The sequence below is a fragment of the Epinephelus lanceolatus genome, chromosome 9 (assembly GCF_041903045.1).
Source record: "Epinephelus lanceolatus isolate andai-2023 chromosome 9, ASM4190304v1, whole genome shotgun sequence".
Classification (NCBI taxonomy): Eukaryota; Metazoa; Chordata; class Actinopteri; order Perciformes; family Serranidae; genus Epinephelus; species Epinephelus lanceolatus.
Window position 1 is genome coordinate 35,658,617 of NC_135742.1, and position 17,287 is coordinate 35,675,903.

General features: G+C 39.9%; 1 protein-coding gene across 16 annotated transcripts in view; it reads right to left on the reverse strand.

Moving 5' to 3' along the window:
• arvcfb (ARVCF delta catenin family member b) overlaps positions 1–17,287 on the reverse strand; it is a 262,549-nt gene that overhangs the window by 45,048 nt on the left and 200,214 nt on the right. For all 16 annotated transcript variants that reach the window (XM_078170905.1, XM_078170903.1, XM_033618562.2 and 13 more), the window contains 3 exons: positions 14,878–15,061; positions 2,985–3,102; positions 2,668–2,839 (listed from right to left, as the gene is read on the reverse strand). In XM_078170905.1, coding sequence (XP_078027031.1) covers positions 2,668–2,839; positions 2,985–3,102; positions 14,878–15,061 — 474 coding nt within the window. The remainder of the gene's footprint in view (positions 1–2,667; positions 2,840–2,984; positions 3,103–14,877; positions 15,062–17,287) is intronic.

Here is a 17,287-nt window from a genome sequence, read left to right on the forward strand (position 1 = left end):
GGAAGAAACAGTCAAATAGCCAGAAAAGTGTGAAATTTAAAAGAAAATAGGAAAAGATTTGACAATAAACTAGCAAACGAGAAAGACAGAAAAGACTAAGGCATCGGCTTTCATTGTGAGATGAGACGGCAGGATAGAGAGTCACAGTGAAACATATACATGTACAGCAGCACAACCTGTCAGCGTTTGTTTAAGTGCTCCATTTAAATCACTGCCTGGGAAGAACAGAAATGTGCTCAAAGAGATGGAAATAACAGCCGAGAACCAGAGTGTTTATTAGCTAAAACAGAGCCTGAACTGCTGAGCGAGTGTTGGGCATAATGGTATATTTAATACTGAATGTGACATTAAACTGAAGAGGAGGCCAAACTTAGCCTACTTAAGGTAACAAATTACCAAGCATATTGCCGACAGTGTTGCTTAACTATCCGCCTCCATGCTCCTTTATAGCCACGTTTAATGTTTCTGTACCTGAGCCTCCTTTTTTTCAAGAAACACCTTCAGGGTCTGCAGCAGCTAAACACATCTCATTATTCAAAGCGTGTGTGTGCATGTGTGAAAGTATTTATGTGGTTAATTGGTGCTTTTACAAATGTGTATACATGTAAGCTCCTGTGTTGTCCTGACCCCTGAACCAAAGGATTCTCTGACGAGCCGTTAGAAGTCGAGGGTCACTGGCTAGTAGTCACACCTCATTGGCTGACTGATTAATGGCGGCCATTAATGTTGTACAACGGGGAAATAACAGTGTCGTTTAGCTAACAGCCTGGGAGACTGCAGATTAAGACGTCGCTAACAACACGTGTACACGGTACATCTGTCACAGAGAGTCAATAATAACAAAAACCTCCTGACGCAGCAGACGGTGCCACGACAATGTCCGTTACAGAACACAAATGTGTCATCATAGTCTTGTATGCAAGCTAAGAGATTACTGTTTACAGTACTGTAGCTTGTCCAGATGTAAAATATAAAGGGATAATATAAATGGTTGTTTTTAGTGAGGTTGTATGAGGTACTTATCAATAGTAAGTGCATGACCTACAGTAAATGTTGATCAGCATGCCCCCAGTTTGGAGAGAGTTTGGTGGCTTCCCTCTCTTCAGAGTCACGACTCCTTTGACAAACAGTAATTTTACCTCGCAAAGCACAGAAGTTGCTGGGCTACCAATGCCTTGTCATTTAAAAAAAAAAAAAAAAAATTGTGTAACTTTGATGTTTCAAAGTGTTAGTTTCGGGTTCACCAAAGTCACACAATAACTCAAACAAACTAACCAATTGAAGCAGCCATAGACCAGCAGCTCCTGTGCTGTGTACGTCAAAAAAATCCCAAAGGAGTCTGGTGGCTTTAAAGAGAGAGCATACATATTGGCTACAGTTCACCATAAGAGAAGGGCTGTTCAACAGCAAGGTAAGGGAGTGAAAATATTCGAAATATAGTGTACACTTGAACTGATGTAGACTGTTTTTAAGCAGAAATACCACCACAGAAGCTAAGTAATGTACTGCTGCTGAACATGGGAAGCAGCAAAACATATTTTAGCCATTTAAGGGAAATTTCATAGTTGCCGTGTGTACATGAGGGTCCGCTCTGGTCCGTGTGACGTAACGTTATCATCTACCCATGTCTGCGAGGGTCCACACGGACCCTATGTGGATGTCCACATGCAGCCCATTTCAATGTGTAAAGTATGTCTGAGCCTTAATTCTCCAAACTGGCTTGCCAACAGCCATCTATTGTATGTAATATGTTGAATATGGGTAAGTACCTTATACAACCTGATTTCAAAAGGTCCAAATTATCCCTTTCATGTGTTATTGTTGTGAATTATTAATTATTATTATTCTCTATTTGAAAGTGTTCAGTTACAACGAGCAACATTTAAGAGAACTGATAGCCGTAATTTGTTGTTTACATGAGTTGGATAAATCTCCCTCTAAGTGATGACTTTACTCACTGTTTAATGTATTTTTATGAACACTTCAAATCCTGTATAAAAACCAAATGGTGGAACAATATGTTTGAAGTTTAGTTGTTGAATGTATTGATAAAAACATTGAAAAATTGAAAAGTTTAAAGTTTAAAGAGCTAAAATATTTGTTTTCTGGATCAATCGTCAACTGAGCAGACAGTTTAACTAATGTATGTAAATGCTAAACCTTATTTTAATGAGAATGTCGAGAGAGGAGCACTGCATTTAAGACAACCAAAGTATAAAGTCTATATGCCGTATATCTATATGCACATTAGATGTGACAGATTACTGTAAAATTGTCATTGTCAAGGGGGATTTGTATGCGCCCAGTGCTCACATAAAACCAACAATGAACTGAAATACAACAAAGAAGAGGAAGGCAACAAAGGAAAGAACGGTATCTATGCAATTCAGCTGTTTGAATGACTGCTTTCACATGAAAAAATAATAATAAAAGAAGGCAAAAGAAACCATGCAGCAATTGCAGCTCCTACCAATCATTTAGACAAAATGCTCTACACTTAGAAGGAACTTACATTATGAGGGACTTCTAATTAGTCTTAAGTTGCTTGTTATGCAACCAAACATGCAATAATTTATCCTAGTTTTCTAATGTTATTATTTCATAAGGTGTTTTTTGTTTTTTGTTTTTTAAATGAGGCAGAAATCACATTTTGGAATTCAGTCTCACCTTTGGCCTTCTTGCCTCCAAAGCAGCCAGCGTCATCCTTTTTCTTCCTTTGTGGTCCTGCTGAACCAGGGGCCTGTAGCGCTGAGGGGTCCTGGAACTTTTCGGCCCCTGGCACCTCTTTGTGGACGTGGTAGGACAGGTTCCTCATAATACAAACACAGTTCTCCACAGACTGGGGGGAAGGAGAGACAGAGACATTCTCATCTACAAGTACATCTGCGTGGTACTTCAATAGGATCTAAGTAACCATACTCTACAACTATATGTGCCATTAGCATTAACTAATAATGTGTTTTAGTAGGTGGGTCATACGCTACCTTGTTGTCCATGTCTTTCTTCCCTACAGCTGACTGGAGGGCATGCAGCAGGGCGTCCACCAATCCTTCGCATTCCCTCAGTCTGCGTCGAGCCTCTGCCCCGTCTGAGCTCACATTTCTTCAGGAAAAAGCCATACACACACAGTGTTAGTAAGCATGAGAAACATGTAGAAAAGCATCCACCAGATATAACTACACTGTTGACAGAACCAGCAGAAACTGGATTCATGACACTGCTCTTCTGCAACAGCAGCTGCAATTATGGAAGTCGACAACAGATGATTCAGATTCTAGCACGACTGTGAGGGGAGATATGTATTATTTAGAATGCTGACTTCTTGTAAGTATATGCAATGCAAAATAATAAGAACTGTATTGTATTTCAAGGGTTTTATTAAAGGTTTTGTAAAGATTTTGGACCGTAGATAATGATCTCTGCTGAATCAAGAGGCATCACTGGTATTACTGCTAGTGGTATAATTGTGACCACAACTTTATGCATAGTTGTGAGGTTCTTCAGTCAAAAAATTCCAATTAGTTTTGTTATTGCAATTAGAAAAAGTATTCAAGGAACAACACAGAAACACATCTAAGACAAAAAATAAAAAAACATCTCAACTGTGGGTGCGTCAAAAATCTGAGCATCATAAAATATCTGAGTTGTTTTATTATTGTTTTTGTCTTTTTCCTCATTCATTCATTTCACTATGCAACATTACTATGATCTAATATCATGTAGTTTAATGACCATAATGACCCATAGGAAGACATTAACAGACTGGATGACAATCACTGGCCGATCCATGATAGTTTTAAAAGCCCAATATCGGATAACAAATACCCGTCAAACCCAACCTTGTGATTTCCTGGGTTCGTATGTGACCTGTGGCCTTTATCCTCTGTCTGCCTCGATAGTACAATGTAATAAAGCCCGACCGCTTCAGGAATAATCTTAAAAGAATGATGAATATAAATTTCATTTTTGCTACAAAGGGAAATGCCATCCGTGTTACATCAGCCAGCGCCCTGAGCACAGCTCCTCTAAGCACAGTGGCAGAGCTGGTGCAGTCTTAGCGCGGCTGTCTGACTGACTGTGAAAGGCGAGGCTTTAAAGAGGGTTAAGGGATAGCTGGGGCTCCCTGCTCCTCACCGGGGACTTCATTTATGAGGGCTTCCAACCCACATAATCCCATTAGCCGACCCCCAGTTAGTACTGGGGAAGAGTGGCAGCCTTGCGGAGGTAAGCAGAGCTGGGGTGCTTTATAGTGCTGTGTAGTCTGAAACACATATCACATCCAACACTGCTATATGATGTTTTTGTCACAACTTCAAAGCCATATTGCTTTGTATTTGAATAACATTAGAATAGTCCTTGTGTGCTCACTGATTATTCTTTTAAAGGTTCTGTATGTAACATTCAGAGCATTAATATAGCAAACCAGTATATGCTATGAAAAGCTATAGTGGCGTAATGGCGTCCTGAGCAGAGAATCAAGTGTGTGTGTTGAAAGAGTTTCTCTGTTCTTTGTTGTGGTACCTGGCCCAGCTGCACATGTATTCCACTGGCAAGCTGATCGCAGCCACTCTGCCTAGTGCTCAGACAGCCCTTATTGCTGACAAAGCCATCCTGTCTCACAGTGGCAGGCTAGCGTTGTCAAGGACGCGTAGTGCCCACCCTCTGTCAACACCGTTGCTGTTATTAGCATGGTTTGCACTGTTAGCTGCTAGCACCACCAGCTGCTAGTTGCAAGCACAGCCACCTCCATGTTGAGAGCCATGCATGGTCAACCTGAATCAAACTCTGAATCACAGAAATGCTTTGAATGTCACATAGAGCTCCTTTAAAAGTCAGGATGGACGTACACTCTACCTACTGACCTACACAATGAGTAGAATTCCATACAAACAATCACATCTCCTGCCTTACATCTTGTGTTCTTGGCCACTGTATGAGTATCTCTGCCATTTGACTATGGAGACCCACAGAACCATCCTGCAGTTTGTGCTAATTAAAAGTAATATTTGGTAGAGACCAGACAGACAGCACCAGCCATCTGGACCGGCTCATAAACTAAACCCATCTGTCTTCAGCTGTCAGAAAACGGTCACCACCTCCCCTGTAAACGGATCCAGAGGAGCGGCCGCCTTGGATTTATTTGACAGGAGTGTGTTTCAGGGCAGACAGACAGAAGAGTTTTATTGTCAGCTGTTTCATTTCTAGGAGTCTTTCAGGGAGCAGTTGTCTTGGTCGAAAGGTTTATGGACAGTGCATCTGTCAGTGGTGATGTTGCAGGAAGCTGCTGTTGTCACCGGACAGGTTATCTAGTGGTGTAATATTTAGTGGGGGTTGAGGTCTAAAGGTGCTGATGGTTATTGATCTATCTGGGAGTTCACAATCTGTTGTTGTGTTACTGCACTTTCTTTCCATGTCAGTAACTTGCTAATACAGTCAGACTACAAGAAATCAGAGATAACTAATGATATGACGCGGGAACCAGAATGCTTTTTGAAAGAAGCAGTCCACTTTGGGTTTGTAAAACCTTCTTCCATATGACAACAGATCAACTTATGAAACCATGGCACCCCTTCACAGTGATTCTTTTTATCCACTTAAATAACCACAACACACATGCAACCTTACTAACTTAAATTGACTCCACAGAAATTCAATAAACTAACAAAACAAATAGCATGTATGTAAAATATATCACATATATGAAATAACATCAGTATTAAGTGACATTGTATACAGTAGTCCTCTTAGTAACTTAAAAAGAAGACCATTTTAGGCTAAGCTGATGTGCATATTGGCATGAAAATGAATCAGCAAATTGGTTACATCTGTCTCTTTCTTTGTGCTTAAAAGTTAATTTAGTTTTCATTTTAGTATTTCAAGATGGATCCTGTTCTGCCTCTTATAAATTTTTCCCACATGTGAGGCATTTTGGTGTAGGACAGTAAGCTTCCCTTTTACACTAAGTAGCTTTCAGTGTCATTTTTTAAAGTTCTTTTGGTAAGCCCACATTCAGTTGTCTGTGCTAGAGCATTTCTTAATTCTGTTTACAGTAACAGTTTTCCATGTCTTGTCAGAACATCTCTAGTTCTGACAACTGTAAACCCGAAAACTCAGGCACTGGAAAGTGTACTGCATTACTATGACAACCAACAACTATGACGGATCATGATACCAGTCCTAGCTGTAGTATGATGGCATATTTGACTGGGTTTTGCCATGCTAGCACTATGCTGGCTTCAGGAATGGCAATGCAGATTTGTCAGTTGGTCGGTCGGTGCACCACTTTGGTCCAAACTGAAACATCTGCTACCACTTTATGGATTGCCATAAAAACTGGAGGTTGAATCCAACCGAATTTGGTGATCCACGTTTCCTCTAGCACAGCCACAAGGTTGAAATTTGTGGTTTTGTGTGAAACGCTTACACACATTCAAGGTGAATTGAAACAACTCTGGTTATCCCCCCGACTTTGTAAGTTTGTGCAATCATTTGGTTTATGCCAAATATCTGCAATGCTAATGAAATGTCCATCAGCTTCTGCTTTATCTACTTAGCCTAATGTAAATATCAGTATGCTAACATGCTAAACTATGACTCTGAACATGCAAACATTGCAGTATAATATCAGCATGTTGTCATTGTGAGCATAAAAGCATTTAGCTCAAAGAGTCACTGTATCTCACTCTTCTCACTCCACAAAAATGTTTCAATGTATTCAAATGTTATTAAAAATATACTGTAAAAAAGTGGAAATAAGCAAAAATTGCAGCTCCCTTGGCCGACCCCAGGCACTTACAGTTGTTACTACCAATTCCAATCATAATCACAATGCACTAATTTACCTAAGTTTTGTTGAGGCAGTATATGGCATATGATCCATGTGTTTGAAAAATGCAGGAAGAAACACGTCAGTTATCTGATTTGGCAACATTTTCAGGTCCAGAGCCACTTTAGAAATGCTTGGCTGAAGCAAAACATTTTTATCCTCTTTTAACAATAGACAAATTTTCTGCACGTGACATAACTGACAAAATTATGTTCACTCTCATATTTTGATGGTCAAAAAATACAATGCCAAAATGCCAAAACACAATGATACTGCAGTTCTTAGAGAAACGAGGACATTTTCTTTTCTATGATTATTAAGTGAAGGAAAAAAACTTGAAGAAATTAAGTTCGAAAGCACAAGGTCTTTTATTATTAATCAGGAAATAGTTATCTCTGTGAAAAAAAAGTTTTTTCAGTCATTGTCTGTTTTTAATGTGCTGTGCTCTCACACTTTGCTAATGGCAGAAAGAATAACAGACACCACAATGAATCAGTACTACTTTAAAAAGGTTCCCATTTTGAAAATATTAAAGCCATCAAGTTATACTTGTAAACCATTTTAAGGGGCTTTTCACAAATCAGGAACACTTTTTCTGGTCTCATTATGTCTGGACCAGTGACGGCTGTGAGGAGTACTTTATTATTAGAGGCTAAAATAATAAGTAGGTTTGAATTCAGAGGTCTGTCTGTGTCTGCGCAGACACGGACAACCTGTCAGTCTGATCTAGATGTGCCTTTAGTGTGTCTGCTTTATCAGATAAAGTGTGGGTGTGAAGGTCGCGCAGAGTCATGTGGCTATCAGAGGACAATGGAGCAGCTGGGATGAATAGACTGGAGCAAAACTTATGGAGACTGATGGAGATGGATGGAGACATGGCTGACCTTTGCTTACGCCCTGCAAGGTCAATGGCAACACTGCAGGTCCATGTGTGTACCCTGGGGTTGGGTATCCTTTACGTTTTATCGATCCTGGTTTTAATTCTGATTCATCTAGTGGATTCTGCCTCTCATCTTAATCCATGTTCAAATTCTTCTTATATTATCTAAGTATAAAAATAGACCTAAATATATTATAAGCCAAATTCACCTTTAATATCAGAGGATTTCAGCTGCTACAAACTCGCATCACAGACATGTTTCGCATAAGACATTTTGACATGTCACAGTAGGAAAATCACAGGCGGAAAAAAAATAAAATTAATAATGTCTGAATTCCATTAAGCTGCTTCAGTTTGAGGGTGGCGGTATTATACATGCTGGCTCACTGTCAGTCTGTCACAGCTCACCGGAACACTTGAATAAAACAGAGCCATTGTTAATGTTATTACACCTGTACTTTTCCTACTATGACAAGTCAAAATGTCTGCAGTGAAAAAGGCCTATTATTCAGTCTGAAAATGTACTCATTATTATGGTTATTTTGTTCCAACCAATCAGTAAAGACGCCATGTCAACCTCATTTTATGTGACACAGAAGCTGCAGTAGTGCTTTCTGTCCTCAATGTTAATCCTGCCTATAAAGCTCTATTTTTTATTTTTTTTTAATTTGGGAAACACCATCGATAAGCACAACACCTGCGATGATTCATTTTAGTTTGAGGTAAAATACGTCAAAAGGTCTACAGTCATGCCACAGCTCCGTACGGCTGTACTAAGGCACAGTGGTGCTTTGAGCTGACATGATGCTAATACTAACATGCTAGTGTTTAACAAATGTAACGGTCATAATAGTCACTGTCTTAATGTTAGAATGCTAACATTTGCTATTTAGGACTAAGCAAAGGTGCAGCTGAGGCTGATGGGAATGTCATTATTTTTGCAGGTATTTGGTCACAAAGCAAAGTATTGTGACCTAATTATGGGATTAGACGAAATGTAATAGCTTTCATAAAACGTATTACAATTTAGTGCTGTCAAAAATATCAATTTATTGATACATACCCTGATGTTAATGTTTACTATGGTCATTCTGTGGTTCTCTGTTGGTAACCAAGAAAAAAAGTCACCATTGTTGTGTCATAGCCTTGCTTTAATTATCTTTTAATAAAAACTTTCAAATTGTATGCTCTCAATGTCAATTTTTTCCTGTGTATCAAAAATGGTATCAAATATCAATATTTTTCAGTATATTGTATCAAAGTTAGAATCACCATCATATTTTGATAAATAACACTATTACACTTATTCTGAGGTAGAGCATGAAGGTCTGAACCAAATTTCACAGCAGTCTATGTGTCACCTCATGGTGACGCTAGATAAAAAATTCAGGAGATCACGTGAATTAAGTCATAAGGATTCATTATATAGGAAGCATGACTGTCTGTATCCAAATGTGTTCCAATGCATCACGTAGATTCTGACATAAAGGCAAAGACCATTATAAACACTCTCTCCCTCAACATGCACAAGTGACTCTTGGTTGTACTTGAGCATTATGACCAAAAGTGGGGACATCAAAACTTCTACATGTTTGTCATTTACTTCTTCTCACATTCGATTATATTTTGTGGTATTATGTCCCTGAGTCACCCTTGTCTTTTGTTAAGACACTGGTAACTCTACCTAAAATCTGACACACTGTATCATAAACAATATGTCAGTGCTGATGCACCAGGAAGCCCAGCAGCTGACTGCAGAATTGAAAAGAACTTTTTTCCCCATTCTTGTACTGGAACCAGTTGTAATTCAGAACCAGTGCTTGATACTCAATCTTTCATACACCCCACCCCAACCCCACCAAAGACAACACACACACACACACACACACACACACACACACACACTGTTTTCCCTTCACTGAGCCCACAGCGTAAACACTGTAAATAAGCTGGCTCCTATCGACAAAGGAGGCTATTATAATAAAACTATCCCTGGTTTTATTGAGGTGTAAGATGCGTCTCTGTTGGTGTGAGTAAACAGATTCGCCCTGGCATCAGCACTTCTCCCCAGCGCACAAACCCTGCGTCTAGGCAACTGTAGCGTTGGTCACAGTTACCATGGAGACCTATTCTCGTCAGCAGTGGCCGCATCAAGGGTCGAGGGAGTGAAAGCGCAGGGGAGATACTGTGATATGTGACAGCTTTGAGATATGTGGCATCTGGGTGATGAGGTTTGGATATAGTATTTGGGAGGATGGTGAAAAACATATAGTACATACACAGAGTATGATAGATAATGAAAGAAATCATACAAAAGACAATGAGAAACAGAAAGAGGCAGTGAGAGCAGGGTTCCCACTGTGGCCTTCTCTGACTTCTCTGTGACTTTCCTCAGCTCTATCAGAGCGCTTTCATTTATTCCCTCTTGGTTCGTTAATGCTGCTCTTCAACTCAGCAGAAAATGTTCTAAAATTACAAGCAAGTTTCCACACTTTCTACAGCCAGAGAAAATTAGCTGGAAATCATCTAATGTAGAGCAATAATGTGTGAAATACATTCTGGTACTTTCTGTCTGAGCTGGATTTGGATGTTATATTGTTCTGGATGTCAACCAGCACGCCGCAGCGTCTACTCCAGGAGACGCTCTGCCCTGGATTACAGTCTAGACGGGCTTGGCCGGCCCGGGAGGAGACAGCACAGCCAGACGTGAGGCGTGATAACCCACATACACACTCTCCGTCTTTCACAATTTACTACAGTCTGTCATTCTGAGCTGAAGCCAAGATGACAGATTCAGCAGGGAAGGTAGGAGAGAGGAGATACTTGGAGAGGGAAAACTACTTGGAAGTTAATAACAGGAATTCAAAATCGCTGCACTCCAGTTGTCATCCTCAGTTGATGACAGCATTTACAGACCGAGGCAGGGAGGATGTTTGACTGAGGTTTTGCCGTTTCTGAGGTGTACTTGATTTTTGCCTGACACTTAAATTGCATTCAATTTGAATATCAGGTATTCAGCTGATGCTTTTCTCCCCAAAATGTGCAGAGCCAGAGTGTATAATTTTGAAAAAAGGGGAGCTTTTGGATAATTCTGATGCAGAGTTGCGACTCGTGATTATTTCAATTGTTGATTATTCTGCCAATTATGTTTTTGATTAACTGATTAATCATCTGGTCAATTAAACATCAGACAACATGGAGAAATGCCCCTGACAATTTTGTAAAACACAAACTAACATCTTCAATTTGCTTGTCTTGTCTGACAGAGACTCTAAAGCCAAAGATATTGAGTTTTCTGTCATGTAGGACAACGAGAAACAGTTCATCTTCAGAATTTAAAAGAAGAAAGACAGAATGTTTGTTATTTTTGCTGGAAAAATGACTTAAATGATTATTCATTATTCTGAATCGACTGATCGATGAATTGACTTCTTGTTTCAGCTCCACTCTGATGCACTGACTGTAATCCTGTCAAAGGCTGCTCTGCTATGTCCATAAAGCTGAACACACAATACAGGTGTTGAACAACATATTTAGCTTAATGCTGTCAGACAACCACACAAGTACAAAACAGTGATTTAATTAGCCTTGGCTAACAGGTTGGCTGGCTTTTTCAGTATTACACTGCATTACTGTTTTATCATTGTAGTCATGTGACAATAGAAACAGAATGATATGACATGTTATTTTACTGTTTTGAAACATAATGTAAGTGAACACAAAAGGGCAGAACAGAGCCTTCCTGACACAGGCACTGATTCTGTGTGTGCTCAGGAGCACTCACTGGCAATTGTGAGCACCCACGGGGAAATCATATAGTAAGAATGGAGATAAGTGATGTAGTCCAATGAATATAAATAGAGGAATGGACACAGTGTCAAAGCAGAGTTATAATTGTCGGGCTAAACCTATATTTAGCGTTCTTGGTGCTGACAGTCCACAATATGTTCTAACAATTCAGTCTATCAATAGTAACATACAGCGCATTCAGTGTTGTATCTTACCTACTATCTCACTTGCATCACATAGTAAACTGTGAAATTCTCGTTAACAACTATTGACTTTTAAGCCAAGGTCATTATGTCCTTTTGAAAAATGGTTAGAACCTATAGCTTTCAATTAAACATAAAACAGACACAGACAGAGGCAAAAGTGATTTGCAGTGACCAGCAGCACCAGTCAGTTGGTGGACTTGTGTGTGTCTGTGTCTGGCTGTATGTATGTTTGGTCAAACTCTAAATCTTGACTTTTGTGCCAAACATTTTCTTTGGAGCTGCTAGTTTTAGGGCTGTTTGGGTGTGTGGTCGGTCATTGGGTAGTTTGCTGTAAATTATATGTATATTAATGTTTGGGGTACCTCCCAGAAAAATGTATTCCTTTTATTGTGATAAACTAAACAGGAGAAAGAAGTTTCACTTTTGTTTTGATGTTTGAGCGTGGACAGCTAACTTTCAGAAAACAGTCTTTTACACCCACTTACACTGCCTTTTCAAGGTGGGAATATTGTGCCATTATGCCGCTTCACTGCTCTGTATTTGGTTTGATCTTAGAAAGGGTGGACAGAGTTTTTCTGCCTTCAAGCCAGCAGCAGAGGTAGTAGCGGACCCGAATAAATGTCTGTCTTAAAAAGAATAAGCCAGCAGGACAGGATGAGTGTGATATTTTGACAACGTGTAATGCACGCTACCCATTAACGGAACATTTAAAAAGCAGCTAGAAGCAGTTAGCAGCTAGCTTAAAGAAAATGAATAGCAACCAAAAAGTCTACAAATTGAGGAGACAATGAGGTCTGGGAGCTCCTTACCTGAGCAAAGGACAAGATCATCCCCTACATAACTAAGACAGTAAATGATTGTTATTGCCATGTTACGCCATTGTTATTGTTTATAAAGTGCTGCCATTGCGTGTGTTCAGAATTACACTAGATACCACCACTGTTACACCCATACTATCAAAAATCACACACTGGCTGCAAAAACTGTTAAAAAAGCAAAGCTGGCGTAATGAAGGGTCTTCATTGCAGCAGTATTGGGGGGTTATCTGTGTGAAAGGGCTATTGTTTGACGACAGGTCAAAGGCAAAATGGATGCAGCACCTTCTGGTGAGGCAGCAGTTTCCTGCTGATAAACAGGTTCAAGCCAAACAATCATCCTGTAGCTTTGTTTTATCAGCCGAGAGCAACGTGACTGCAAAGACCATCAAGGCTGTAACAACTGTTTGTTGTCTCCTTGCACAGTATGTGTATGTGTACGTAAGGGGTTTAGGTAAAGGGCACATTCAAGCTATTATCTCAGACTAGAGCCCCCTAGGACTAAAGCAGACCTTCAGTTCTTAAAACAAATGGACCAGACAGGGTCAGCAGCATGGCCGTGAGTCACACCACTCTAACAGTGAGGTATGTCACTGTGAAAATGGAGAGGTTAACATCATTTTGGATGACTGACCTTAAAGCAACTCAAGGTTTCGGCTGCAGTCACTGAAAAGAGTCAAAGCAGAGCAGTCTGAACTCCCAGTGATGGGAATGACTGTTGGTAGGCTAGGCTAAGGGGTTAATGATATACACAGTGAAAAATGTTTTTGAACCCAATTAATACTGATGTTGGCATGTTGTTTTTCTTACCAACAAAAAAAGAACCACAATCCAAAAAATCTGAGTAAGCTGACTTGTTGTCATAAGGCAACGTTTTGCACTGTGGGTTCAATTTATCTTCTCTCAGCATTAACAAGCTCGGGACTAACTTCATTTGTGTCATTATTTAATTGTAGCTTGTTTAGTTTGCAGCTAATGCTACTGATTGGCCTCAGGGTGGAGTGGTTACATAGCTGCCCAGCTTATATCAGAATGGCAAGAGACGAATAGAGAATGATTTACAAGATATTTCCCTGTACCTCTATGTGGTGAGGGTGGAAGTTTGGAGTATGTAATAAACAGTTTTATGTTTTCCTTAAGTCAGGCAGAAATCCTACTGCAGACAGAAATACTCCACATACATACAGACACGGCTGGGACAGAAAGAACACAGCATCTGCCGTATCGTAAATTATTTTAAAATTATTTAAACCTGACCCTGGCCCAGGGCCAATTACAGCACATATGTAGTCTCATATACATCACACCTGTCCCCAGCTACAACTGGTACCGTAGAAAAAAATAAAACAACTTTCAAGGCTGCAGGCATGTTTAGGGTCCCCTCTATAAATCCAGGATGATCTCTAAAATGGGTCCACATGCTGTAAACCAAAAGGTACTTTATCTTGAATAAATCTACCGTCTGCCTCCAAAACGTTGCCGAATGTATATCTGTGTCCTTGCTGGTTTTGTCCAAAAGCTTTCAATCTGCCTGAGCTCCAAAAGACAGGGTTTGCTAAATTTTCATATCTAATATTTGGAAGTTTGTGTTGAACTTTTTGTTTAAATCACATTACATCTGCTTGCGTTTTCTCGGTGCAATTCCCACTTGAAACTTTTATAATTACGGGATCGCTTAATCTACGGATTTTCTTCTTTAATTAAGAGATTAATCAATTTGGCTGTAAAATGTCAGAAAAAAAAAACAGAAAGAAAAATGCCTATTTTAATTTCCCAGAGCCTAGGGTAAAATCTTAAAATTTCCTATTGTATCTTATCATGAGTTCAAAACCCCAACCCCACTATATCAGATGACAAATACAAACACAAAATCATCAACATCTGAGAAGCTGGTACCAGCAAATGTTTGGACTAAAATGATTCACAGATTATAAAAATAAATGCTGGTAAGTCTTCTGCTGATCAACTAATTGTTTAACTAATGGTTTGTTTCAGCTCTGATTCTGTGGTAGGGTATCAAAATATCTTCGTCCATCTCCCAGCAACCAAGTTTGACTCACCTACAGTATTTTCAGAATCATTTTTCACGTTATATTCATGATTTTCAATTCAAATACTGGCTACAGATAAGGCCATTCACATTTTTGTGTTCCAGCATCAGCCAATGTAGTTCTGCTACACCCTTGACACACGAGAGAAGGTTCAGTTCTCATCACTAGATGCCTCAAATCCAACACAATGGACCTTAAAACTGTGCTGTATGATGTATTTTTCTCAATCCATGGCTAAATTCAGCCAACTAAGTTCAATAAATCAGTATCAGCTTGATTCAAATGTAAATCACTTTCAGGTTAACCTTACCTGAGGCAGCCCGAGGTGTTCTTGAAGACGGTGGTCCACTCAGCGTCCCGGGGCTTTGAGTCCTCATTTGGCTCGTGCTCCCAACCCGAGTGGGGAATAATGACCTCGTTGGTCAGGGTCTGCAGGCCGTGGTTGATGATCACCATCTTCAGGGGTTCATAGGACGACAGATTCCACAGGGTTCCTGTAGGGAGCAGAGGAGGAAGGAAAAATAACAGAGAAATTAAAAGACATATTAAGAGGAGAGTGACAAGGAAGGAAAAAATAGGTGATTTGGAAAGAGGATTATGAGGAGAAATAAGAAAGATAGAGGAGGAATAATAAGTTAAGGGATGGAGATGAAGGAATAGATAGGAGGAGAGATAGAGAGAGAAAGTGTCGACAGAAAGTGAAAGTGATGCAATATAACGACAGCTGTACAGCAGCCAAACACATTGTAGTGCAGACTCTCAGACTGCAATCAAAACCACATTTAGATTGGCAGTACACCACATTTGAAATAAATAAAACATGATATCAACTGGCCATATTGCACTATATAAAAAACACTATAATAGTTTTATTATTCTCCCATGAGGGCTTAGCTGTGTTGTAATCAATACTGAGTTTACAGAAGACATATATATCACTGGGATATTTCTAGAATATTCTCATAGTACTGCTATGGGAACAGTGAGATTACAGTGAATGTCGATGCCTCATGTTATTTCTCAACTAATACAGCATCACTAATGGCATAATATACCACATAGACCTTAATATGTACATATGCTGTATTATTCAATAAAAATTAAGTACTTCAGCAAACAGCACACAGCTGTTGTGTACTCATCGCCTCCTCTATTTTCTCATCCAAACAATCCAAGCAGCAGAAAGAGCATTTTCTATTTACCTGAACACCTCTGTAACAGGGAGCGTATTTTTTACTTCTGCAAAAGAGGTAAACGAAATTGAGCTGGGTATGTGCATCCTGAGGTTTCACAAAAAAAGAGGCGGGCAGACAAAGCAGCGAGGAGGACATTTTTGGCAGCATAGCCGTGCGGCAAACCCCACAAAAATATATACTGTGTTAAAGCATCAGCGTCAGATGAGTTTTCACTCAGACACATGGGAGCTCTGGAGCGAGGCACAGTCTGGCTTGAGGAGAACAAAAATGTTACACCAAGAGGGAAAAACAAAAAAAGTTGAAGTCCGTGTTTGAGTTTCTGTTTTTATTAACCCATCCCCCAAGTCTCTCTCTCTGCCTTTGTCTCTCTCATCACTTGTCGCCCTCTTTCTTTTCTATTTTAACTTTCTTTTCTGTTTCAGCTGGCATTGTGATCTGGAGATCTGTTGGTTAAAGTAGAGGTTTACAAAATCTGACATGATTGGAAACATTAAGAGCACGGCATATTAGCTTTTAACAGCTCCTGTGTGCAAGGCACCCATGGATGTACAGAAAACGATCACTGGGTTTCTGATTTTTATCTGTTAAATTTTGGCGATAGAAGTAGTGTGATTTTTCTATGCTTCATGAGGAGACTTATGGATGTTTATTTGTTCATCCTCGGAAGGTGACAGTCCTCCTGAATCTAAAATTTATTGTGCAAAGTCTGTGTGTTTAGATTTGAGTCATTCCAAGTAGCTTAACTGGCTCCATGAGCTGTGTATCACAGCCTCTCGTGCTGCCTGTGACAGGCCAAATCAGCAAGGCAAACCACAGTAACCAATTTTCTGCTGTGTTTATGCTCCTGTCCCTTTCACCTCACACAGTATCTCTGCCTAGCTTCAGTCCCTCCACACCCCCTTCAACTCTCCCGCGCCTCACTGGGGAGGCATGCCTCACAGTTTGAAAACCCCTGGTCCAAAGAACAACAACCGGGAGCTACAGCACTGAGATTAATCAAACACACACATGCAGAAGAGCTTAAGGACACATGCACTTTGCATATATAAATGCACCGATCCACTTGTGACACGCACGCACAGACTCCTCCAGTCTGTGATTCCCTCTTGTCCCACAATAACAGACCATTAGCGGAGCAGTGAAACTGTCATACTTCCTCGCCCTGTTCTTTAAAACGGTTTCTGTACATTTTCCAGATGGTCAATATTTCCTCCGTTAAGTCATGCTCTCTGCACACAAGAAGAAAAAAAAAAAAGTCTCGGTGGACGGGCCAGGGCTAAAAATAAATCCAAGCCTTCTGGTGTGGTTGTGCATGGAGAAAACTGGTTTCCTTCGCCAAGACATTAAAAAAGGAAAAGGAAAAAAAAAACCTTATTACACTAATCCTCATACTGTGTTCTTGTGATATTATAAGTTTAAATGCAGCTGATGACCTTTGCCACTTAAGCCCCTTTCAGTCACATCTCTATAGTAACCGTATTATATAACTAGGCAAAAAAAACAAAAAAAACAAACACTTCCACT